At 45.2% G+C, this 25,460-nt stretch overlaps 1 protein-coding gene across 4 annotated transcripts in view; it reads left to right on the forward strand.

Moving 5' to 3' along the window:
• The window catches only part of NTRK3 (neurotrophic receptor tyrosine kinase 3), a 401,430-nt gene that overhangs the window by 341,663 nt on the left and 34,307 nt on the right, over positions 1-25,460 (forward strand). For 3 of the 4 annotated variants that reach the window (XM_025893114.2, XM_025893115.2, XM_073882270.1), the window contains 2 exons: positions 6,746-6,918; positions 9,994-10,237. In XM_025893114.2, the coding sequence (XP_025748899.1) occupies positions 6,746-6,918; positions 9,994-10,237 (417 nt within the window). Of the gene's footprint in view, positions 1-6,745; positions 6,919-9,993; positions 10,238-12,864; positions 13,070-25,460 lie in introns of all 4 variants that reach the window. The other variant, XR_012375172.1, reaches the window with a different exon arrangement.

The following is a 25,460-nucleotide window of genomic DNA, read 5'->3' on the forward strand; positions in this document are numbered from 1 at the left end:
TCTTTCTCTCTTTCTTTCTTTCTTTCTTTCTTTCTTTCTTTCTTTCTCTCTCTCTCTTTCTTTCTTTCTTTCTTTCTTTCTTTCTTTCTTTCTTTCTTTCTTCTTTCTTTCTTTCTTTCTTTCTTTCTTTCTTTCTCTCTCTCTCTCTCTCTCTTTCTTTCTTTTTCTTTCTTTCTTTCTTTCTTTCTTTCTTTCTTTCTTTCTTTCTTGCTTTCTTGCTTTCTTGCTTTCTTGCTTTCTTTCTTTCTTTCTTTCTTTCTTTCTTTCTTTCTTTCTTTCTTTCTTTCTTTTCTTCTTTCTTTCTTTCTCTTTCTCTCTCCCTTCCTTCCTTCCTTCTTTCTCTTCTTTCCTTCCTATTATCTATCTAGAGACATCTCTAATAATGTTCATAAAGCATTATTTACAACAGCCAAAAACTGGAAACAGCCCCAAATGTCCCTCAATAGCAACATGGATAAGTAAATGTGGTATGTTCATACAATGGGAAACTATTCACCAAGGAAAATGAGTGATCTATAGCTACATGTAATAGTAAAGAATCTCAAAAACACCATATTGAATGAAAAAAGACAGATATAGAGAAAAAACATATATATCTCATCACCATCACCATATATATATATATATATAATACATATAATATATATATAATGTTATATATAGGATCACACTTATTTAAAGTTTAAAAGACAGGTAAAACTGAACTCTAGTGGTTAGGGATTTATATTTAGGTAGTAAAAACAGTTTTACAAAAGCAAGATCGTGAACTCTGTTAAGTTAGTATAGTGGTTCCCTTTCGGGTGAGAGAGGGCATATTAGAGGGGTGGGGCATGGGGTGGGGGTACTTCTGGGGGGTTGGCAGTGTTTTATTTTCTCCTTACATTGAGGATACACTGATGTTAGCTTTGTAATAGTTCAGCGTGCTATAAAAGATTTTTCTTTCAAAGATTGATCATATTCTTAAAAATATGCTTAAATTATTCATCCCATAAATATTTATTGAGCACTTACTATGTGCCTGGCCCTGCGTGAGGCACTGCGGATGGAGGAGGCAAGGGGACACCCAGGCCCATGTAGCTCACATCTCAGAATCCTAGAACCTTAGAGCCCCGAAAGGATAGATGAGGAGGGGGAAGAGGGGTGTTCAGGATGATGACCACAACATCCAACTGGGAGTGTTGATTATGGCCCCCCTGTAAGTAATGTGTGCGTGTTAATGTTTTGTTCTCACAAGCCACCCTCAGCGTCAGGTATGATCACTAGCCCCATTTTATGGAAGTGGACACTGAGGCTCAGAGAGAGGGGTCAAGCAGTTCACCCAAGGTCCCACAGCGAATCAGTGGTGGGAGCACTTCAGATCCAGGCAGCCCCTCTCCTTCACAGGTGAGGGCATGAGCCCCTCGTCTCTGCTTTTCCTGGTTCCCTCTGTCTCTCCGTGCTGTGTTCTGGTGAATCTCGGCATTGCTCCGAGTCATGAATTCTTCTTGTGGTTTTATCTAGTGTAGGGTTTGTCCTTTCTGTGGAGGCTTTTGCTTTAACTTCCGCGAACCATATAATCTACTTCCAAGATGTCTAATTGGTTCATGGTTTTATGCTTATCTTGGCTTTATTTCTCCCTGTTTTGGCTGCATACCTTGTTGTTGTTGTTGTTGTTGTTGTTTTAAATAATTATTTCCTGACTGTCTTTGAGCGTTTACTTATTTTAACATCTCTATCAGCCTATTCCTATAAAATTAACTTTATCTGCAGGAAATTCATGTTGTGGTTATTGGTAATTTTAATCATTTGGCTCTAACATTCTCTTTCTTCCAGTATGTATGAACTGCAGCTCTTGAGTTCCTTTTCGTTTGGAGAGTTGTTTCGTTTTTGTTTTGGGTGTTCATGATTTCCAGTGCCAGTTAGTTTACATTGGAATAGGCACTTAAAACATTTGTGAAACAATCTGAGTGCAGAATCTCAGATTTTTAGTATTTTCCCAATTTCTTAAAAAATAGGTTTTCCTCTTATTCTTAACACTTTTTAACCACTGACTTTTAGCAGGTCTTTCTGAAGTCTTCACCTTAGTTTCCACAAAAACAGGCAACCTGGGGCGCCTGGGTGGCTCAGTGGTTAAGCGTCTGCCTTCGGCTCAGGTCATGATCCCGGGGTCCTGGGATTGAGCCCCGCATCGGGCTCCCTGCTCGGCGGGGAGTCTGCTTCTCCTTCTCCCTCGCTGCTCCCCCTGCTTGTGCTCTCTTGCTCCCTCTCAAATAAATTAAAAAAAAAATCTTTAAAAAAAGAAAGATTTATTTATTTATTTTTGAGAGAGAGAGAGAGAGAGAGAGAGAGAGAGAGAGAAAGTGAGCACAGAGGGTGGGGGAGGGGCAGAGAGAGCAGGACAGAGAAAATCCTAAGCAAAGTCCCTGCTGAGCACGGAGTCCAATTTAGGGCTTGATTCCATGACCCCAAGATCATGACCTGATTGAGCCAAAATCAATTGAGCCATTTGAGCCAAAATCAAGAATCGGACGTTTAACTAAGTGAGCCGCCAAGACGTACCCCCAAATTATCAGATCTTAAAAAAAAAAAAAGAAAGAAAACCAGCCAACTCTTTGTACTCATATTTCACTGGTCTCTATGATGTTTCATTACATTAAGCCATGACATTAACAGATGGATCATAAATGATTTTGGGAAACAATCACAGCTGACCCTTGGCAAGCTCCTCTCTGGGAGAGAAGTATCTATCTGGGTATCCAACCATTATTCAGGGCATAATGGGTTTCAGTCAGGATGTTCCTGAGAGGTAACAGACAGTACCAGTTAATTTGGCCAGTCATGTGGATATAACTTGGTGCAGTTTTTTCTGACCAAAAGAATGCATGTGCAAAGGGCCTGAGGCAGGTAAAAGCTTGGTGGGTACCAAGGACAGAAAGACCAATGAGATCAAAGTGTAATGAGTGAAGGAGAGGAAGGGCATGGGAGGAAAGGAGGCAGAGAGAGATGGGAAGACCTGACATTTAGAGCCCATGACTGTTTTAAGGGGTTTGGATTTTATCCTAAAAACAATGGGAAACTAATGGCCAGTTGTAAACCAGGAAGCCAGATGAGAGCCACCTGGCTTGTGATAACTTACCCAGCTTCCTCTCTCGTAAAATCGTTTGGGAATGTCAACAAGGAGCAGTGACATTGGATTTTGAGAGAAAAGGAGAGAGATGATTTTTATACTTAAAAAGTGTAGATTGACATGTGTCTGTGCATGTTTGAATATTTAAAAATGTGAACATTTAGGAATGTGTGTATCTCTGCATATATTAAATGGGTTAAATCAGTATACTAATGAAATCTGAAACCAAACACTTTGAAACTTTTTTTTTTTTTTTTTTTGAGAGACGGAGCGTGAGCAGGGGCGGGGCAGAGGGAGAGGGAGAGAGAAACTTAAGCAGGCTCATGCTCAGCGCGGAGCCCATTGTGGGGTTCAATCTCACCATCCTGAGATCATGACCTGAGCCAAAATCAAGAGTTGGGCGCTGAGCCACCCAGGTGCCCCAAGAAATTCGAATGCTTTTGCCATCTGGACTGCTTCCCAGATGGCCCCACTGAAATCCAGGGCTGGGGTGGACATTAGATACGATGCACATAGAGAGGAAGATCAGAAAGTGCAATGTCCTCAAACTTTGGGGGAAAAGAAAGGAGATTCGGTGGGGGGCAGATTTCTTTGTTCTGTGGTTACTGCTCAAAGGACCTAGGGGAGCCTCCCGGGCTTCAGAGACCCTCTGGCGAGACCCGTCTCCCTGCAACAACAGGAGCTCACTGGTGCCCCTGACTGGCGATCCACTTTGAAGTTTCCCAGCCCCAAAGAAGGGGTTGACTGCAGAAGCCACTGAGAAGGGTGGGGGAGCCTCTGAGCTGATTTTCCTCCTCATTAGTCTCCTCCTGTCATCTCTGTCCCAATTGCATCAATCCCTGGGAATTGGGACCACCTGCAGGCCTGGCCCCCAGATGCTGCACATGACCCCTTGCCAATTACATAAGCACTTCAGGGTAGACCCAGGAGCTGGAAAACCCGGTGTGAAGGCAGAGAGAGAACTAGCAGCGGACAAGGCTATGCAGAGACTAGGGGACAGTGGTTGCTGTGTGCCCCATCTCCCAAAGGAGGAACCCCTGTCTGCCTGGCAGTGTGGAGCGCCAGGCTTGGGCACACTGGCTGGCACTGCCTGAGAGCCAAGAACGGAAAAATCCCATGACTGCTATTGGCGTCCAGACAGTTCAAGAGAATGATTTACAGAGATGGAGAGAGGCCATTTGGCTGGCCCCAAATTTGATCTACTTTTCCCTCTCATAAATCCAGCATTCCCATAAATCTCTGTAGTCTTCCATCCCACCCATGCTGGGTTCCTCTTTTCTCCCCCCTCTTATTCTTCATAAAGATAAATCACTGGCACTCATCCTCTACCCACAGCCCAGGCCACGCAGCTCAGGAGCTGGGTCGCAGCGAAGACCCCTCTCACCATGACTCTGCCTTCTCCCACGCATAGCAAGAAGCCTTTGCAAATGTCATTGTTCTGGCTGCACGTGGACACACAGCAGCATGCTCCTTTCTTAGTGGACAGCTTCCCTGAGAAGGCGGCCAGAGCCTAAGTGCAGAGCACATGAGCTCAGAGCTGGCAAAGTCAGCAACGGGCTGGACCGCCCACCTCCCTGCCAGGCTTACCTGTCCAGCATCCTCGCTGAGCCTGGCCCCTCTGCCTTACCTGGCCCTCTCCTCCACCCTTTCACACCGTAAAACGTCTGTGCCCCCCATTCCCTCGGGGACATGCCTAAGTGGCCAATTCATCTGGTAAATTAACTTAAGCAGGTGTGCCATCCAGGGAAGTGTCCCTGGGCTCCAGATTCAAGCCCTGGCTAGGGCATGGTCTCTGGCAAGTCATTTCCCCGTTCTGGACCTCGGTTTCCTCAGCTGTCATGTGGGAAAGCTGCATGAGATAAATCCCAGAATTTCTGTCAATGGTAGAATCATTTCATCAAATGCGTTTTCAGTGAACTCTCCAAAGTTTGAAAAGAGTGAAAGGTGGTGCCGGTCGACGTTGGAGTGGGTTTGATCTCTGGCTAGGAGACCATGGCCCTAGAGACATTGAGACTGAACTCTGGGGTCCCGGAGACGGCTGAGGTCCGGTTTAATGGTATGCTTCCATTTGAGATGTGTGAATGCGTCCTGACTACCAGACAGGGCTGGGCCTCAGTTTCTCCAATTCCAGCAATAAGCAGGTGGAGGGAAGCTGGTGATATTTAGTGCTCAAAGTGAATCATCTCTAATGTGTGCTAGCGACTGATGGAGGTCTGATGGGCCCTACTAGATAGGATTTTTGCATATGCACATCCCTGCAGGGCTGTCGGCCAAGGCAGCCCTGTGGATTTCAGTTAATGCGCGTGGCTGAGGCAACAGAAAGACCCCTGGCTGGCGAGGCCTTGCAGGAGTAACATGATCTACAGGGGAGGTGGGTCAGCCTAAATCACCAAAAAGGCCAGATGCTTGGCAGAGAGGATGCAAACCAGTCTCACGCCTGTCTAGATTTTCACTAAGCTGAAAAGAGCGTGCCAACTTCACATTCACTCCCTCATGGCCTGGTGTTGTGTCTGGTGAGGTTACGAAACTGTGTTGGTTGAAGCAAGTGGCTGTTTGGCCCTGTTTGCCTTCTGACCTCGTGGGGGAGGGAGGGAAGCCTGAAATATGTGCACCCACCTGCCCAGACTGTGCCTCCTGCAGGACACCCCCCCCCACCGCCCCTTTACTGTTCACCCTCCTTCTGGCCTGCATAGCTGCATCCCTGTGGCAGGGCCCTGTCCACCAAGGTCCCTTAGATGTGCTCAGAGTCTTCTACTTCGGTCTCACCGTCCCCTTCTAGTGCTAGAGCATCCACACTCACACCTGACACCCCTCCTGACCGCTCCTCTTCTGTTTGTCTTCCTGAACCCCAGTCTGATGTCTCCCACTCACCCTGGGCTCTCCCATGCCACAGGGGCTACACCGTGGCATTTTAGTGATCACAAGATGCCCACCTGCCCATCCTGCCCTGGGATTTTGCAGGACTTGACCCCATCCTGGTTCTTGGTGGATCCTAAGGCTGTTGCCCTTTCACTGCCGTTCCCATAGCTGCAGGCCCCCCAGTGCCTCCTTCAGCTTCCTACTAGGAGGACACAGGCACCTTCTAGAAGCAACATGTTGATGTTTCTCTGCGAATATACACTCCTTCACAATCTAAAATCAAGGAATAGAAAGGGCAAGGAGGCTTTATTATGCCTGATTTCTGGTAGGCTCTGGGCATAGGCTAATTTACAAAGTTGAAGCAACGGGGTGGTGGTTTTTCCACTGTTATTCTTAGCTGCAGGATCATTTCTTCAAGGAAAGCTTAGGGGATAGCGCCTTGGTCAGGCTTTCCACCTGCCCAGCCCCCTCCCTCTGCCATTCATGCGAAATCTCAGGGAGCAAAGGGCTCTGAGATGAACATGCATTGAGATCAGTGGCCAGTGGATGGGAGGTGGGGCACCAGAAAGCTGGCTTCAGTTTCTGCAAGGAGGAACAGGCTGAGGACAGAAGGAATCGGGCCCTGCTGTTGTGATGTCACCTCATGGTCTTTAAACCCTGATTAAAATCTGATTGGTTGGGGACCAGCTGTCTTTATCATGGGCAGGTTTCTTCCCAGGAGGGGAGCAGACAGGCCCTTGCCCTCTGGTTGCTAAAACCCATGTCCTGCATTGTTTCCAGGCCCTGAAGGATCCCACCCTGGCTGCCCGGAAGGATTTCCAGAGGGAGGCTGAGCTGCTCACTAACCTGCAGCACGAGCACATCGTCAAGTTCTATGGGGTGTGTGGTGATGGGGACCCGCTCATCATGGTCTTTGAGTACATGAAGCATGGAGACCTGAACAAGTTCCTCAGGTAAGCAAGGACTGCCCCCCCCCCCAGTCCTGGCCCCCCAGCCAGCCCCCCTGAACCCCTGCATTTCCCCTGGAGCCAGAAGTCACACGGCCCCTCTGAACACATAAGTCTGGGGATTAGAAATGAGAAGCAACCTTTCAATCTTTCATATCAGTTCCTGAGCAGCAAGCTTCAGGCCTTGGTCACTGATTTCTAGGGGGAAACACTGCGGATGCTATGACAAGTGAGTATCTTCCTCCTGATCACAAGGTGGACTGACCACAAGAGCAGGGTCTGGAAGAGACTGAGGAGGGACCCCAGAGGGCCTGCCAGCCTGTAAGTCTCAACTCTGAGGCTCTAGAGCCACCTTTTCTCCTGATGATCTGAATTGTCTTCTCACTTGGTGCCTTACATTTCTCAGTGTTGTGAAGTGGAGCTAATACCTTACACCCTGCTGGAAACCTTCTTGCTGGAGACTTTTTTATGATGAATAAGAAAGTATAATGTTACAAGTTCATCAGGAGACAGAGATGGTTGAAAAAGAAGAGCAGATTTTCCTTGGGTCAATTTATAACCATGCTGTCCAGTGCTGTAGCTACCTACGGATATTTGAATTTAAATTTACATGACTTAAATTAAATTTAAAAATTCAGTTCCTTGGTCACACTAGCCACATTTCAAGTACTCAGTAGTCCCCTTGGGCTAGTGGCTACAATATTGGGCAGTGCAGTATAGAATATTTCCATCAATAAAAAGTTCAACTGGAAAGCACTGTTCTAGAAAGATTAAATATGTTGTAAGAGGGTTTCCCCAAACTTGGCTCAAGATCATTTGGGTTTTGAGATGCTCTTGATGGAACTAGCAAGAGACTGGAACCTCAGCCAGAAGGTTCTGGATGGAGTTGCACGGCAGGAGGGCAGACAGCCTTCCCCAGGGAAGACAGCTTCTCACCACTAGAGCAGAGTTAGCACTTCTCTGCCTCCCATATCTGCCACTTCCAAGTATGCCAGATGTGGAGGGGGCAGCTGTGTGTGAGGGTGTGTAGAATTTGGAGTCCCAGGAAGCAGGTGGGACAATCAGGCCATTGACACGTAAGGTTCTTTTGATATCCATTGAATCCCATGGCTGATAATGACATTTTCAGAGTTCACGTGTAGGCCATGGAACACTGCTAACACACTCACCAAAACTTGAGAGCATCTTCTTCAAGTGAGACATTGACTAGTGTGCCGTGGTTTTGAGGGATCCTGGAAAGGGCTGGTAGCAGTTAGTGAACTCTTCTTATGAGCTGGGTTTCCAAAAATGGACCCCGAAGAAGGGAAAATATCTATAGGATGTTTTGAACCTCCTGAACTTGGATTTTCACAATGAAATTTATTCCTTTCTTGGAGGACTCTGTCCTTGTCATCAGACAGACTTGAGTTCACATCCTGAATTTGTCACGTCTTAGTGATGTAACCTGGAGCAAGTTATTAAACCTTAATTCTCTCTTCTAGATAACAAGACTAAACTGCTCCACAGGTTTCCTACCATGAGTGCTAAGTGATTATATTTGTATAATACCTAAATGAGTTTTCCAGGTAGCTGAGTATTCAGTCGATGATAGCTACTATTAAATTAGTACAAGTAGTATTTTATCAGGACTGTGAACCAGGATAGTTACTAATATAGGCAATGCCTTTTCTCAGTATTCAAGATCTTTATGCTGTGCTTGCATCCCCCTGGGATGGTCCGAGGGACATGCTCCATTTCCCAGCAAGCCCACGCCATAGATTCAGCAGTGCCTTTAGCCCCAAGTGCCCCAGACAGGCCTACAGAGAGCTCTTGGGGGCCTCTGTGTACCCCTGCCATGCCCAATATGAGGGAAGTGGGAAGAAAAGAGTAGAGAAGCCAGTTGGTGGCTTTTAGGGCAGGCTGCAGCGTCCTCTATTGGTTGATCGGAGCTCAGGCTTGCCTGAGGATGCTCCTTCCTTGCGGGCTGATGCAGTAGCTCTCCTTTGGAGGGTGAAGGAGGCAGAACCCACAGGAGACAATAAAAGGAATGTGTTCATATTTAATGACTCCTTTCTGTGGAAATTGGAGAAGCAGTAAAACAGGCCGAGGCCTCCCTGTACACGAGGGCTCCTTGGTCCACAACTTCATAAATAAGGGCTCTGGGTGTGGTTATGGCTCATTGGGCTTTCTGGAGAAAAGAGTGAATACTAAAAGCGACCGATATGACAAGGCAAGGCGTTAGGATAACAAATCCGGGGCCTTGATTTGGGACGGTGGGGGAACTGGGGCTTCCCAGGCCTCAGCTTCCCAGACACGAAGGGTCTCTCCATTTGGCCCTGCCACCAACAAAAGTTATGCAGTCCTAGGCAATGTGGTGGACAGAGTAGGAATGTGAACTACAGGCATCTGCTACCTACAGTGTGGACTGCCCACCCACAGCATCAGCACCAGGAGCTTGTCAGAAATGCAAATGATTGAGCTCCGCCCAGCCAATCAGAATCATAGGGGGCGGGGCCCAGGAATCTCTTCAGCACAATTGATGATGCTCCTTAAAATTTAGAGCTCTCTAGAGCCACATGTCTGGTTTCCTTTGGCCTCCAGATTATCCATATGGCCACTGCGGCACTCCTGTGACTTCAGCCAGGTGATCTGACCATTTTGTGCCTCAGTTGCTTTAACTCAAAATTGGAGTGGGAGGATTAAGTGAATTAATAGATCTGGGATCTTTAGAACTTGGAACAGCAAGGGCTTGGAACAGCAAGGGCTCTGGAAGAGTTAATTGTTTTATTAACGATTCTGTAGTGGATATCTAGAGCTGGGGAAACTCCTGCATAGCATTAAGAAACTTAAAAGAGTAGGCTTATTTCCTGATCCATTAGACTATGTCTGCATCATCTTAGTTGGGAATCTGATTGTAGTGTTGTACTCATAATGCACACTCACATGTCGTAATGTTGGATGGACAGAAACAGGCAATAAGTAGGCTAAGAGAGATGTCATTCATTTCTGTGGTGTATTCTTGAGAACAGAGAATCAAGAAGGCTGTTTCCTGTGATCTCCTGAATTCTCTCTGTCCTCTGTCTTCTTCCCCACTCCTCACAGGGCCCATGGGCCAGATGCTATGATCCTTGTAGATGGGCAGCCACGCCAGGCGAAAGGCGAGCTGGGGCTCTCCCAAATGCTCCACATCGCCAGTCAGATCGCCTCAGGCATGGTGTACCTGGCCTCCCAGCACTTCGTACACCGGGACCTGGCCACCAGGAACTGCCTGGTGGGAGCCAATCTGCTGGTGAAGATCGGGGACTTCGGCATGTCCAGAGATGTCTACAGCACCGATTACTACAGGGTAAGGTGGCTTTTCCAGCTGCAGGACTCAGCAGCAGAGCTAACACCTTGCTCACATGTCTTTGTCATTGTCCATTAACCCTGTCACTCTGGAGAACACACGTATGCACCCATGCCCAGACATACACGCGGTGGTTATCCTTTGGCCACTCCTACATCTTGACATACCTGTTTATGATTCTCTCGATAGCTCATGCCTCCCTTCCTCTTGGACATTCAACTTGACGGTATTCTTACATTGCAATGACATATGCATTGTGTTCTTATATACATCAATACTCATTCTTCATGCAAACAGACTCATACATATATGTGTATGCCCAAATGCACACAGGGTCAAGCTCAACTTGGTGCTACATTTTAACACCTCCCAACTCAGTCCCTGACCCAGCCTTACCCACAACACATTTTATTCTCTGAAATTATCTGGTGACTGTGTAGGCTTATCTTGAACTCAAAAGTAGATCTTGATGAGAAGCCAGAACCCACAGTAAAGTAGCAAAAATCATTAATGTCCTGCTGAGCAAAATCACCTGAATGATTTAGGAAAGGTGAAGCAAGAAAGCATGTTATTGTTGCCAACTTTGGAGAGAGTTGCTTGTTGGCCTTAGAAAAGGCTTTCTGATTGTGTTAGGAGGCATCACATTCAATTTTACTTCTATACAGTGGTCTGCTTTATGTTAAGAGGTATCTTATCTTATTTTGCTCCCAGGATTATTTGTTCCCTTAGTCTTTGGGAAATCCCTTCCAGTGGATTATTGAGTGGTTTTGACAGGGAAAAGACAAGTGGGCACAAGTGTCATTTACCCCAAAAGAGGGAAATGTGGGAGCAGCCTGAGATGCAGAGATAGGATAACCTTTGCAAACCGATTGGAAGGCACATGCCTCAAGAAATATGTAATAGTTACTTCAGGGACACTGCGTGGGTGAGGAGTTTGAACAGGTGGTATAAGAAGAGGGTGGGAGAAAGTTCTAGAGGTCAAGAGGCATACTAACCATTGGTTCTGTGTTCCTTGTAGGGAATGAATGATCATATTGTGAGTCAAAGAGCCCAGATACGATTGTCCTGGTGGCCTAAGCATGGTGGACTATGAGGCTGGGGGTTTGGGGTTGGCATGTGCAGATCTGTTCATTCTGGATGCCCCTGAGGGCTTTGCCTAAACAACATTGCTCAGACATTAGAACTGGTTGCTCAAGACACTTCATTTTACCCATAGCCTGAAGAAAATTGAAATATTTGAGAAATGCCCTTTGTGGCTAGAAAGTGATTTGTGCATGGTACAACCAAAGGACGGTAGATGCTATACTATCATGAGAGAATATGAGGCCAAGTAGACCAAACAGCAGGGAAGCTAGTAAGGTCCAAGCAAGCTAGGCAGTTTCTCAAGCCAGCTACCCCGTCTAACATCCCAGATACAGAAAAGGGAGCACAATGCAGCAGTCGCCACAGATGGACAGCCAGGGCAGACCTGCCAGGAAACATCAAAGTAGAGTCTTTCTTTAGCATCTAGACTAATTTTTTCACTCATTTCCAAGAGAGGCATTGGTGTGGTTACTAAGGGCCCATGGGCCGTAGATTTCTTGAGTCTAGCTGGAGTTAGCGCCATTTAATTGCCTTTGTGCTCTCTGTAATGGCGTTTGCTGGCCTGTTTGCCTGAGCTCAGATTTACATTGGTGTTGATAAAAGCAAGGGAGGGATCATCGTTTTTCTGTGTACGGCAGATGTATGATTATGCCAATCTGTTCTCCACTGGCTTTACCACGGTTCCGGGAAACAAAATCTGACCACAATGTGTGCACACTCAGCTGTCAAACTCACTTCAAGGAGTGCCCTTCATATTTCTTGATTCTGATTCAAAAGAGTCAAAAAAATCACATCTATCAGCTATCCAACAATACTGCTTTGCCCTTGCTTTAACAACTGGGAACTGATGCTCTTTCCTCCTGGGAGAGCAGCAAGGGGTGAATCTATCTTATTTCGGTGGACACCAGGGCTGATTGGAACATGAGGAAGGGAGGGCGAGGTGGAAAAGGTCCACTCTTCAGGTATCTGCAATCCCTTTTTCATGAGTTCTAAGCCGGGTGTAAGCAGAGGCCAGCTGCCTTGAAAACGTATGTCTTTGGTCACAGGGAATATGAAATAAAAAAGAGCTATTGTAGTAAAAACAGTGCACTATGGGAAAACTGCATATCCCACTGATGGTGGGTAGATATTATACTTTCCATATTCCGAGAGTAGTATGTATCATATCTTCGTGTTCAGTTGTTCCCAATGTCCTAATGTATGCACAGCTCCCCCTCCCTCACCCTCTGCAAAACAAAAGGCAGAAGTAGATTTGCCGGGGGTCACATCACTGGATGTACTCCAAAGTCTTGTTATCCACACCGGAGGACGTCAGAGTGCAAAGGCGTTCTGCACTGGGACCTGATCTTACTAAACAGCACCACCATTAGCAGCCTTGGGACCCCAGCGCACTTCCCCTAACCTCTCTTTAGTTTTCCCATTTAAAAAATGAGGACAAATGTAGTCTCTTGGCAGAGTTATTTTGATGTTGAGCAAGTTACTTTGTGTAAAGAGCCTGAAGTACATGGCTTACTGGGTAAACTATTGTTTCCTTCATACCCAAGGCAGGAGAACCACAGGGATAATCTGATTTCCAGATGTCATTCTTGGGTCGGAGAGAAGGACCTCCTGATCAATGGAAGATAAACTGGGATCATGTAGCTGCCCCAAAGGAGTAGGGTCTTTAAGTTGACCACATCTGGAAACTTTCTTTTCCAAGGTTTCAACTTAAATAGAAAGACTGGATCATCAGACTTGCCTGTTCTTCTGGTCAGTGTTTACATGGTCCTCATGATCTTATAGCTAGGTTCATGTACAGGTGATTTATGAAACATTTTTTTTGTTTGGTACACCAGCTGAAGCTCTGGGGGAATGCAGTGATTTATTATATAGCAGGAGCATTGATGGATTCTCTCTGCAAGCTGATGTCCGGGATAGATTTGCTACTGTAGGTCACAGAAATCTGTTGAGCCTAGGAGTTTGTGAGTTCCTGGTGCCTAATTCAGTTAAATGCAGATAACCCAGGCCTCTCTCTTTGTGTGTGTGAGAGTGTGAGTGTGTGCGTGGGTGAGTGTTTGTGTGAGCATGCCTGTGAGCGTGCGTGTGTTCATCTGCCCAGGGTAGAGTCCAGGATGTGTATACAAGAGCAGGGAGAGAGATGGAGATAAGCTCCTCCTTATATTCTTTCTTTTTTATTTTTAATTTCTTAAAACAAAGAGGTGCCATCTGGCTCCTATATGAGTGATATGCAAACGATTTACACAGGTGAACTGCCTAATTTCCTGTTACATATTTAGAAAGAGAAGACAACCATCTCTGCACTAGAGTGCCAGGATCTTTGTTCTCTCTTCTTAAGACTCTGCCCGGTGACATACCTTTTCCTCCTGTGGGTCACTCACTCGACGCTTCTGAGATTGCTCATAAGCTGGCTTGGACAAGTGTGGATTTTCGTACCATTATGCCTTTCTCAGAACATCAGACAACATTAAGAAATTGGAGGTCAAATCTGGAATCAAAGAATGTTTTGAGAGCCCTGAAGAGGAGGAGGTTGGGGTTTATTTGGAGGGGAGGCCATATGCTGAGGTATGGGAAGAACAGGATCGGAGGGCCCAGTGCTCTGATCCTCCTCACCCGGAGGACCAGGAGTGTGCCTTCCAGTTTACCCTGTATCCTCTGTGCCTAGCACAGTGCCTAGCACTGTAGATGCCCAATAAAAATATGAATGAATGAACAAAGTTAGAATGAGCCTTCAGAGTTAGGCAAGAAGTAGATTAGGCCAGACCAAGAAGAACCTGAACAGACAAACAGACGCCCACCTAAGTGAGCTGAGTCTTTGCAGATGTTGGGGGGGAATCCATTATCTGGGCAAGTAGAATCAATATCTGGGGACAATGTCTGGAGGAGGCAGGTGAGTGGTGGTCAGAGTCGGATGACTCGAAGCCGGAGTCGAGTCTTGGTAGGGGATGGAGCCAAGTGTCCAGGAGATATGAGAGAAGGTCAGAATCCAGACAGACACACTTCTGGGGGACATAAGGCAGGTCTGGCAGCTGGTAACAAGTTCTGGGTTCTAAGCTGGAGATTCCAGATCAGGGTACCTAGAAACCCCTGAGGAGGATGACAGCAGCAACCCTTAGGATGTGGGAATAATTTAGAATAAACTGATTTGACTGATAGAATATTTGATTTTATGGATGTCGTGGTGACCCCATAGCGGTGATGACAAGTGTTGTCTCTTGGACCCACACTATCTGGGTTTGTATCTCAGCTTCTGTAATCCCTGGCTATATGACCTTGGGCAAGTTATTTAACCTTTCAGTGCCCCCAACTATAAAATGGGACTACGAGTCCTTATCATATACATTTACCATGAGGATTAAGAGTTAATAAATATAAAGCTCTTAAGATGATAAATGTTAAATATCAATTACTGTTACTATAATTGGAGCTAAAATACAAATGTCTTCCCAATTCCCAAATGGGCATTTTGAATAAGGCTTACCTAAGTGCATTAGTTAAGGTAGGCCAACTGCTATAGCAAGCAGATGCAAAAATATATATAATAGTTCCAACACAAATAGAAGCCTATTTCTAGGTCATATAACAGTATGAGCAGGTGAACTTTTTGGAGAAATAGCCCCTCCTCCATGCAGTCGTTCCAGCTGATGGAATTCTACCCTCTTCTTTGTGTGGTGTCCTTGGTCAACCTAGGCATCCATCCCCATTCCACAGCTGGGAGGGGAAATGGGCATGAAGGAATGTATGTGGTTAATGGGCCTGACCTGAAAGTGGGGCCTGTCACTTCTCATGGCAAGAACCCAATCACATGTATGGTCTCGCCATTTGTAAAGGAAGTGGAGTGTGGCTGTGTCCTCAGGTAGAAGAGAAGAACATGGGTTGTAGTGAGCAGCTGGTAACCTCTGCCCCATTATGGGTGAAGAAAAACTCCTTCTCTTCCAACATTCCATGGCATACCATCCCATGTCTGATGATTTATCAGGCAAGTTAGGACAAGATATCCTTTCTTTCTACCACTAGGCCCATCCTGAAGATGGAGATGATAATCCTGAGATGCCCCTTTTATCCTGCTTGCAAAAATCCTGGTGTCACGTGGCATGTGTAAGCAATGGGGGAGCTTGGCCCCGCCTCCCATCTTGGTGCTTTTGTTCATCCCCCTGGAAAGCAAAAAGGCATGCCGACAAGAAAGCAAATTCAATTGACTGGGTGGGGAAAGAGGGAATGTTCTAAATCAAATGGAGTCCAAGTTAATAGAAAAGAAAATACATTCTCAAAGTTTTGTTGACTAATTAATTAGTTTTTAGTCTCAAGTGGAGAGGTCCTTAGATGGAAATCAAGTAGCTGGCAGCGTGTTGAGGAGAGCCAGAGCTATGAAATAACTTGTAATTTACTTTTACCTTTAAAAGTTAATGATGGTGATTTAAGCTAACTGACTTTCAGGATCACATGGAGCCACCAATACCCCTTGCTCTTTGTTGGGGTTTTGGGAAGCTCATGCAGTAACTGGTACCCCTCTTCCCTGCTCAGATTCTGAGTTCTGAGCCCTTTGAGACAGAGAACCCAGACATGGAGATTATAATGTGTACTTGTGTAGTGATAGAACAGTTGCAGATGGTGGCCTTGCTGGGCAGCAACGATGAGCTCCCTCATACTGAATTCCCAGACTAGACTTTCTGCCCAGTCATGGCAGCCTAGGAATATTGCAGGCTTTGCCCTACTAGGGTAGAACTCCTGCGGCTCCTCTCTGTTCTCTGTAGATAGGCAGATGCCCATCAGAAGGGGAAAGGGTGTGGCCTGCATGCTGGCCCCCACCAATCAGAAAAGTTGTTCCTCCCAAGGGGTGGGATTCGGGCTGGAGAGCTACCAGATGGTAGCCACCTACTCCAGTAGGTGTTCCTCCAGTTGGAAATCTGAAACAGTGCCAAAAAGGTGGGTCTCTCACATCTCTGTTTGTCCCCACCTGGGCAAGTGGCTGCCAGCCACCCTGAGTCTTAAATTCTTTCCTCCAAGGCCCAGAGTAGGGAGATCTGACCCCCTGCTTAACTGCCTGGGAGAGGATTAGTAGCTGGACATATTGGTCCTTGAGGGATGCTGAACCAGTTTGGTGAGAGCTTAGCCAGACTTGTCCCTTGGGTTTTAGCCATTAGGTTTTCCTTAGCGGACCCAGGCACCATAGTAGAAAAAGTGATTCTGACTATCAGAAGATGAGGGTCTCCTGCAGGCTGTCCGGTGACCTGAGCCCAGTTACTGGGCCTGATCATTCCCTTGCTGTTTGTTGGATATCCTAATAATTTGTTACCTATATTCCTATTTATCTGGAGGAGAACAATGGGGGGGGTTATATTCCATTCCTAAAGAATAGGATGGTCCCATCTATTATTTTTTATAAATTTGTTTTCATTTAGAGTAATTTTAGATTTCTTGAAAAGTTGCAGAGATGGTAAAGAGAGTTCTCATATGCACTTCAACCAGTTTTCCCTACTGTTGGCCATGGTACATTTGTCAAAGCTAAAAAAATTCACATCAGTACAAATTGTTAACTAAACTAAACTTTGTTTGGATTTATCAATTTTCCCACTAATATTCTTTTTAATGTCCCAGGATCCATTCCAGAATACCACACTGCACTTAGCCACATTATTCCTTAAAGGCAATAGGACTTTTATGGTTGAAGCCTGGGTGAGGGGATCCACTGCCCTACTATAGTCTATCCCTTGGCCCCTTTGGCCCCAGGGCAACCCTTCATTCACCTTTTAGAGGCCCCAGAGCTCCAGACTTCCCTGTGTTCTGGAACAAGGGTAGGTGGGCTCTAAGAAGCTCTTAAGGAACCCTATTTGGTGAGAACTTGTAACTCCAGAGTCTTAAAGGAGTCCTTCAAAGCTGTGCAGTCATTGGTCACTGTCTTTAGAGAGTTAAGCAGACAAGACTAGAGCTTAGATTAGGAGGCTAAGGGAAGGCTTGGGACTTCTCAGGTTCCCAGTCCCTAAACTGTATGTGCGTTCTTTTCTTCCACCTTGGGAGAGGGTGCCCCATGCTGGCAGAGAGACAGGGCCACAGGTAGACATCTGGGCATGCTCAGAACTTTAGTTGCCAGAATGGCTGCTGTAGGACTTGGTGCCACAGCACATATATCTTGAGTGAATTCTGAAAAACAACTTAAATGAAAAACAACCCATTAAGCTGCACAAAGCTGCAGAGGGAATGAACCCGGAGGAAGGTGTGGAGGAAAGATTTATGCTAATTATAGGTATTACAACCTTGTTTCCTTGACTAAAGCCAATGGATTTGCACACCGATTATCCAAAAAATATCAGATATTTTGGAATCCCAAGTCTGTTGGGAGGGACCGGACTGCTGTTTAGGATACCTTGGTCTCCAGGCCAACTCTGTGTCTAGTTAGAGGCTCCACTTTCATCTGTAAAATCTGGGGTTTAGATCCTGGTTTTGTGGTCTTTTTTAGATTTTACGTTCTATGGGACTAAGTTCTAGGGGTAATGAGCCAGAGGCTTGGCTTCTTTAGAATAGAAGGGAGACGGGGCTGAAAGTATAAGAATAAAGCCAATGTCCTCTCAAGCAGTCTCTATTATTTTTTTTTAAGATTTTATTTATTTATTTGACAGAGAGAGAGAGAGACAGCGAGAGAGGGAACACAAGCAGGGGGAGTGGGAAAGAGAGAAGCAGGCTTCCCGCCGAGCAGGGAGCCCGATGCGGGGCTCGATCCGAGGACCCTGAGATCATGACCTGAGCCGAAGGCAGTTGCTTAACCAACTGAGCCACCCAGGCGCCCCAAGCAGTCTCTATTATTGCTTTGCCCTGGGACCATAGCTGTTCAATATCCCAGCCCCCTTTCCCCCTCCTGATGAAACAAGGGAACAACCTCCAGTTTTGAAATAGTCTCTCCCCACAATATCTGGATCTACCTTAGTGATTGAAATTTGCTTTCTTCTCTTCCTTCTTCTTCCTCTTTGAGATACTTAGGGTAATCAGACAAAAATCAGCCTTGTGGGCATAAGAATTGCCGGGCAGACTTTCTTGGATGTCTTTTCAGTGATGGGAATTATTTGGATTCTTCTGTCCATCTCAGAACTTCCAAACCTCCAAACTTCCTAGACAGTATTATACTTTATTGCAACATGGTGGTAGTGCTATGGACATCTACCTGCAACTACAGCAATCTACAAAGTTCAGACATTAATATAGGGTGGGATCTGGTGTTTTGAGCCATGGAACACTCCAGCAATCTTGTGTACAGATGACTTGGAGAGGACATGATGATCAGGAAGTTGAGGTGCAAACGATGGGACTCCAGCAATGAGGTGAAAAAGTTATTTTGGGCATCTCCCTCCTAGGGGCTTAGGAATGCTAGTGCTGGGGGATACTGTCCCATCTTTGCTTCTGGGGTCTTGGCAACCTGTGACTCACGTGGTGGCTAGAATGCAGGGCCAGAGGCAGGAAGCCTATGTTTAGTCCATGCCATGACCACTGACGGGAAATAAATACCTTTCTTGCCATGGACCCGAGTTTACCATATGTGATGTAGGCACTTCCTGTCTGTCTTTGTCATTGTCTTGAGGCTTCTCATCTCTTCACTCACAGGTGCTGGCCACTCCAATAGCATTGTTTTCTCTTACTTCACGGAAACTTGGTTGGGGTTTTGATGGATATTCTACAGTCTTGTCTTAAGATAACATTGATGGCTTCAGTGATCCTTTTCCTGGATGGGGCTTAAAGGGCTGGATTCTGGTTCGGCTGTTCACTTACTTTGGTGATACTGACTTTAGATCAGTATTCTTGACTCTCAACTTAGAAGGTGGGATTAGATGCATAGTTTTCCAATACATTTTTTTTAATAGCGGTAAAACCTTTTCTTCAGATGGCCCTTAGATGATAGAAGATGACAGATAGATGGATGATAGATAGGTAGATTGATAGATAGATAGACAGACAGACACACATGGCCTCAGTTGAAGTGGAGAAACAATGGAGCCATGGCATTCTGCTCCCTCTGGCCTGCTCCCAGTCATGGGGCTCTGGCAGCACTTTGTGGAGGGGCTTCCATGCCCTGCAGGGCTGAGCACGGGGACCCCTTCAGTAGGCTCCCCCCATCAAGACTTAGGGCAGATTTTATCTGTCCCAGCCACACGTGATAGTGATGTGAAGAAGAATGTCAAGTAGCAGGGAATCAGTGAATGAATAACTGGATTTGAATGAATAGCTGTTTCTCTGTGGCTTATCAGTTGACCACGTAAGCCCAAATCAGCTAAAAGAGAAATGGTTAAACCAACTAAAAGAGAAATGATCATTTTACACATGCTGATTGTGGGAATCTGTGTTTGCACACCAGCCTCTTAATGTTCTGCCTGGAAGGAAGAAGGTCTTCTGAGACCTTGCAGAGAAGGAAGCTTCCAGGGATTATTAGCCTCCATTTTATGGATGTGCCTCAGAAATGCTTGGTGATGTGTTCAAGACCCTGAGACTTCTCAATGGCAAAGTCAGTGTTAGAGCCTTATGCCTGAGGATGAGGAATCCACTTTGAACATCTGCTGAGCTTTGTTTATGCTAGTTTATTTCCCCTTGTGCCACATCCCCTAGCCATTGAGAAGGTCTGTGTGCTGGGGACAGAATTCAATTCAATTCCCCACCTATGCGCAAGGATGAATAGAATGCAATCTGTGTTTCCAAGGAAATTAAAGTTTCATAGGGCATATAAAGCAGGATGAAAATGTGTAACTCCCCCACAGGCTAGAGGGAAAAAACATCATACAAAGGGTTACCAATTTCAAAAGCCCATTTAATCAAAGGGATGACTTGGGTCTTAAGGGGTGGGTGGGTAGTCAGTGGGTTGAATTTTAGGAAGGCATTCCTGTCAGAGGAGTGAGCATGAGCCAAGGCATAGAGGTAACTTGGAGGCAGGCAAACCGGAAGGGTGATCTGGAACAGCATGTCACTCAACAGGCTGAAAGGGCAGACTCATGGAAGATGCACAGAAAGAAATGTCTGTAAAGGAAGGATGGGGCTGCTGTGGCAGGTCTAGAAAGGCTGGCTGTTCAGATGTGGGTGCCGGTGGGCCATCATGGAATGTGTGTCATCTATTTGAGTGTAAGGGAGGCTGGGTGTGAGGACAAGTCATCATTGGCATATAGGATAGACTGCAGGAACCCAGGAGCACTAAGGCACGAGGCAGCAAGGCCTTGTGCCCTGTGATGGCAGCTGAGTATGTCATCAGCAGGGCCTGGGAAGGTCAACTGAAGGCCAGGACCTGGGGCACTCAAAGCTTCTTGCAGTTTGGGATCATAACCTTGAAAAAGAGTTAACAGTAACATTGTGGGTCAGGATGGGTTTTTTATAAATGCATCTTTTAGGCCACCTCACCCAGTGTGCATCCCTTGAGTGTTGGAGTGTTAGAAACAGATGAACAAATGCCAAATCATTCCGTTTTAAAGAAACGTGAAGCTTCGAAGGAGCCTTAAATGTCATCTGTTTCACCCTTATGGCCCCAGGCAGAACAGCATCAAAACCACCCCAGACAGATGGTTTGCTCACTCTCTTCTGGTGCATCTCCCGGGATTCCACAGGTCCCCCCTTATTCCTTCCAGATGTGGCGAAGGGAAGTCGTTATAAGTAAGAGATTTATCTTTTTTCTTTCTAATTTGTAATACCCTTTAGAAGTGGGACGTTCTCAGTTATGTCTAGACAGAATTCTACCTGCTGTAAGGTAAGTCTCTTTTATCCTCTATTCTTAGTGGAGATAAACATGGTTTAGACTACAAAACAGACATCATAACACCAGGAAAATGCTAAGCAGCTCACTGAAACCAATATAGCCTTGTCATAGATTATTGGGTGTATTTTGTTCATTGGGTGTATCTTGACTGGCGAAGAATCTGTGGAATATAGGTTTCTCCTTCCCTTACCCTGCCAAAAAATAACATCCTTTTCCTGAGCGCAGTTCCAGGTGCTCTCTCCCAAACTTGGTTTCATCTCCTTGTAATTCTGAAATCTGGTTGTTTTTTTCCATCCATGATGGTGGTGCGAGGTATGGGATAGGTGCTGTCATAGGCTTACCTTCCACAGGGACAGGTACTAGAACGTAAGATGGGGAGGTGCCCCATCAGAAAACTCTGAGCCCCATGAGGCGTGTTTACACTGGAGCTCGTCCTGAAGGAAGTCGAGGCAGAGGCCGTGTCTGGAGGGCTAGTGAACCAGGTGCGGATTCCTTCCACTCCTCTCTGCTCCTGTTGTGGATGGGCTAGCCCGCCTATATCACCTGACACTGGCCTCAGTTTTAACAGACCCTGTTTGGGTTCCTGACGTCTAAAAGGCCTTTTTTTTTTTTTTTTCCTGAGGCAAACTGAATACATAACATATAAAGATACATAAATTTCCATACAAATATCTTCTTTACCAGCTGTAATTAAGATATTTGCATGTAAAGAGAACAGTGTGTTCCCTTGACTTCCTCCTGGTTGGGAATTGTATTTTTCTCTTAATCCTTAAAACCCAAGACTTTATGATCTGTTTGTGTCTAACCAGGGGGCGGAGGGAGAAGAAGAGAAGGAAGAGGCAGAAGACTGGGTCAATATAGCATCTATATGGCGATTAACATAACATAATAAAACAAACAAAAAATAGGGCATCTGAAATTTAGAATTTTAAACACAGTGTTTACTCCTGGTTGTTTTTGTTTTCAGGCCCAGTTCATTCCACAGGACAAAGTTCAGGTGGGGGTGGGGGAGAGCCCAACAGAAAGTGGGCTGAGCACCTGCTAATTCTGGAGTCAAGTAGAGAGATACACCTTTGAATCCTGGAGCTTCTGCTTATGAGCTATGTGACCTTAGGAAATTTTCTTAAATGCTCTAAGCCTTAGATCCTCATCTGGAACAGAGAGGGAGGGAGTGAGACGTGAGAACAATTTCTTCTTTTAGGCAGATTAAATAAGATAATGTATGCAAATTGCTTGGTTCCTATTAGGCATTCAATAGATGGTAATTATTATTCTATGTAAGTGAATAAGGTAGAAATGATATATAAGAAATTTTAAATAATTTTGAATTACATGCCAAGGTATTTCCTAGGATGGTCTTTGGTACTGGATACTAAACTTGGGGGGGAGGAGAGCCTGGAGAGAACTCTGAGAAATAAGAAGCAAAGCCACTTCCTCCACTGGGACTGGTTTACATATTTGGGTTTGTCTGTTGGAAGCCCAGGAGGAAAGAGAAAGCATCTAGCTGGTCAAGGGAAGAGCTTTCCATTGTAGAATTGGCAGCTCCAATTAGAAGCTAACTTTTGATAACTGTAGACCATGAATTCTATGGTTGACAAAGGTCTTCAGAATTAGAGCCCATTCTCCAGGCCTCCTAAAGTGTGTGCCACACACACACATGTTGGGGTTGTGTACACTAGAGCCTTGGGGGTACAGGCACTATCCATAGAGAGAGATAATAGAGATATTAGATAGAGATATATAGGCAATATCTAGAGATCTGTATAAGGCTGGTTTAAGTCTAGTCCTCCCTCCCTTCTCTCTCTTGTCATAAGCAGCAGGATGGTCGCTGCTCACTATTGTGCATAACAAGAGATAATGGATAGACAAGAGCTGTTGAAGTGTTGGCTTGGGTACTGCTGGTTTTATCACTGCCACCATCACCACTGTTATCACCCGTGCCCCCAATATAGTCTACTTAGTTAATGGTCATGTACACTCTGGAAAAGAAAAATGAGTCAAGTTCATCAGCATCCCAAAGTTGATTGGCAGGGTTGGTTAGTATGCCATCTCTTGCACTCTGCCAATCATCATGACAACCTTGGCCACCTTTTCCCATCAAGTCAGGACAACCTTGGCCCCTTTTTCCCCACTGAGCCTCTACAGCCAGGATGGACCTTTGATTTGTGGCCCAGTTTGTTCTCGAAGTTGATCATTTCATTACCTAGTGGTTATCAACCCCCAGCTTCCTGATCTTTGTATTTCCTTATTTATTCGTGTCCTTGACTTATTTGGGTACACGCATGTCCTATAGTTCTCCATACCCTAAGTTTCCTTAAAAGCAAAGGTGTCTACTCTGTTTTTATGACACTGCTTAATAAAAGTGCTTAATTAAAAATATATATAATCCTATGTCAAATGTTTATAACGAGTAAGGAATAATGGCCTAAGCATTTAATCCATTTTAAATGGATCCTTGTAAGTCCCCCTTGCAAAACACCAATAATCAGTGTGTGGGGACTCTGGGTAGATACATCTGGATCTGATTCCCTACCAAAGGCCCAACCATCTGCTTATCAGTGAAGAGGCCTGAGGGGATGTCTCACAGTAATTAAAACACCCATGAGACTACAGTTAGCACCCGAAGGACAATTTATGAACGCACACAGGGGGCCAGATTATTCAAAGGCTATATGATCAAAGCATTCACTCCCAGTAAGCCAGTTTGTGTGGGAAGCTCGATCATACTGAGAAGGTTGCTTAAAGGAGAAGTCAGAGCAAGAAAGTCAGATGAATCAAATTGTCAGTAGCATCCAGCTAAGAAAGACTGATAAACCCATTCCGTTTGATAACAGAGACTCCTTGACTTCTGAGTAGGTTCAGAAATACTCCAAGTCTTTTGCCCAAATCCACCCCACTCCCCAACTGAAGCTGGGAAGGGATAAACATTGCCACCATCCAATTCCATGTCTACTCCCTTTCCAGGTCTCTATGACCAGCCAGTACTCCTTCTCAAAGACATATATTTTTTTTCATTTGCAACAATCAGTGTACAATTGAGTCATGATGGCCTGAAAGCCACTCAAGCTCTTTCAGATGACCTTGGGCCTATATTCTTGTTATTATCCATTTTATGCTGATCTTAAAGAGACCATCGTAAAGTCTTCATTTCTAAATAGGGAGGAGTCCCTTTACTGTTAGAGGAATGCTTTCCATGTTGCTAGATTTCCTTTATACCCAAAACAGGACTCGTTGCTTGCAAATCTAATTGCCTTGATACCAAGTATTATATGCTGCAGGGATGGCAAGTAGATCTCAGGTAACAGTGCTGATTACTCAGCATAGAATGATAAAACAAGTTAGTGGTTTCATCTAGAGTCAGTGAAAAAGCATGTGGGATTAATTGGTGATGTCTACCATGGGTATAGGAAAGGGAATTAGTGGTACATATGTCATATTGTGCCGATCCTGGCATATCCCATCCCAATCAGTGCTCTCAATTCAAGGATTCTACTGGATCTTTAGTCATACTGAAACCTTAGCTTCTCAGAGTTGGAGGGATCTAATAAGGCTAGTAGGTGTGAGTTTATTGAATGCATCTATCTGTGTTGAAGGATCGTGTACAGAGGGAGGACTTTGCCAAGTGGGCCTGAATTACTGGGACTAACTTATGTTTAGATGCCCAAGTTCACATAGATGAGACTAGAATCCCAATATCCTAAATTATCTTCTACTTGCTTTTTCTCACTTTTCCCTTAAATGTTTTTTTTGTTGTTTTGTTTTTATGGTGAGCATTGTTTTTGTTTTTTTAAGACCTTATGCTGTTCTTGGTAGATCTGTTTCCACTCTGCCAAGATTTCTTTGTGGTCTAGATATAGCTTTTCCTCCCAGCTCTGTGCCACCTGCAACTTTTATCAATGTACCAGCAATTACTTTAAGCCTATTTTTAATTTGGGGGGATGTTGAATAGCTCCAATTTGGGGTATGCTGCTGGAGTCTTGCTCCCAAGAGCTGTTGATCCAATTATCAGCATTCTTTGAATATAGTCCTTCTATGTTTATGACTCCAGCCGTTTGGACTCTTCTCCACACATTAACCTCTTTGTTCATAATTATTTCGTGAGAGTCCTTGATAAATTCCTGGGTAAAATTTGGGTGAGCAATCTATGCTGGCAGATTAGTGACATCCTGGCTAGAAATAAACTTGGAGATCATCTTGTCAAACCCACTTATTTAACAGATGGGGACATTGAACCCCAGAGAGAGAGAGCAGGTGTCTCTCAAGTTCATGCATCTATTTAGTGGTAGAGTTGAGGCAAGAATATTGGTGTCCCTTCTCAGATCCAGGGCTTCTCTCTGATCATCATCAAAGTACTTGGAGGTCAGCTGGGCCAGGATTATCATTCCTACTTACAGACCAGTGAACTGAGGCTCAGAGAGATTA

This window comes from Callorhinus ursinus, unplaced genomic scaffold, assembly GCF_003265705.2.
Source record: "Callorhinus ursinus isolate GAN/ISIS: 27379988/994484 unplaced genomic scaffold, GSC_fseal_2.0 scaffold45, whole genome shotgun sequence".
NCBI lineage: Eukaryota > Metazoa > Chordata > Mammalia > Carnivora > Otariidae > Callorhinus > Callorhinus ursinus.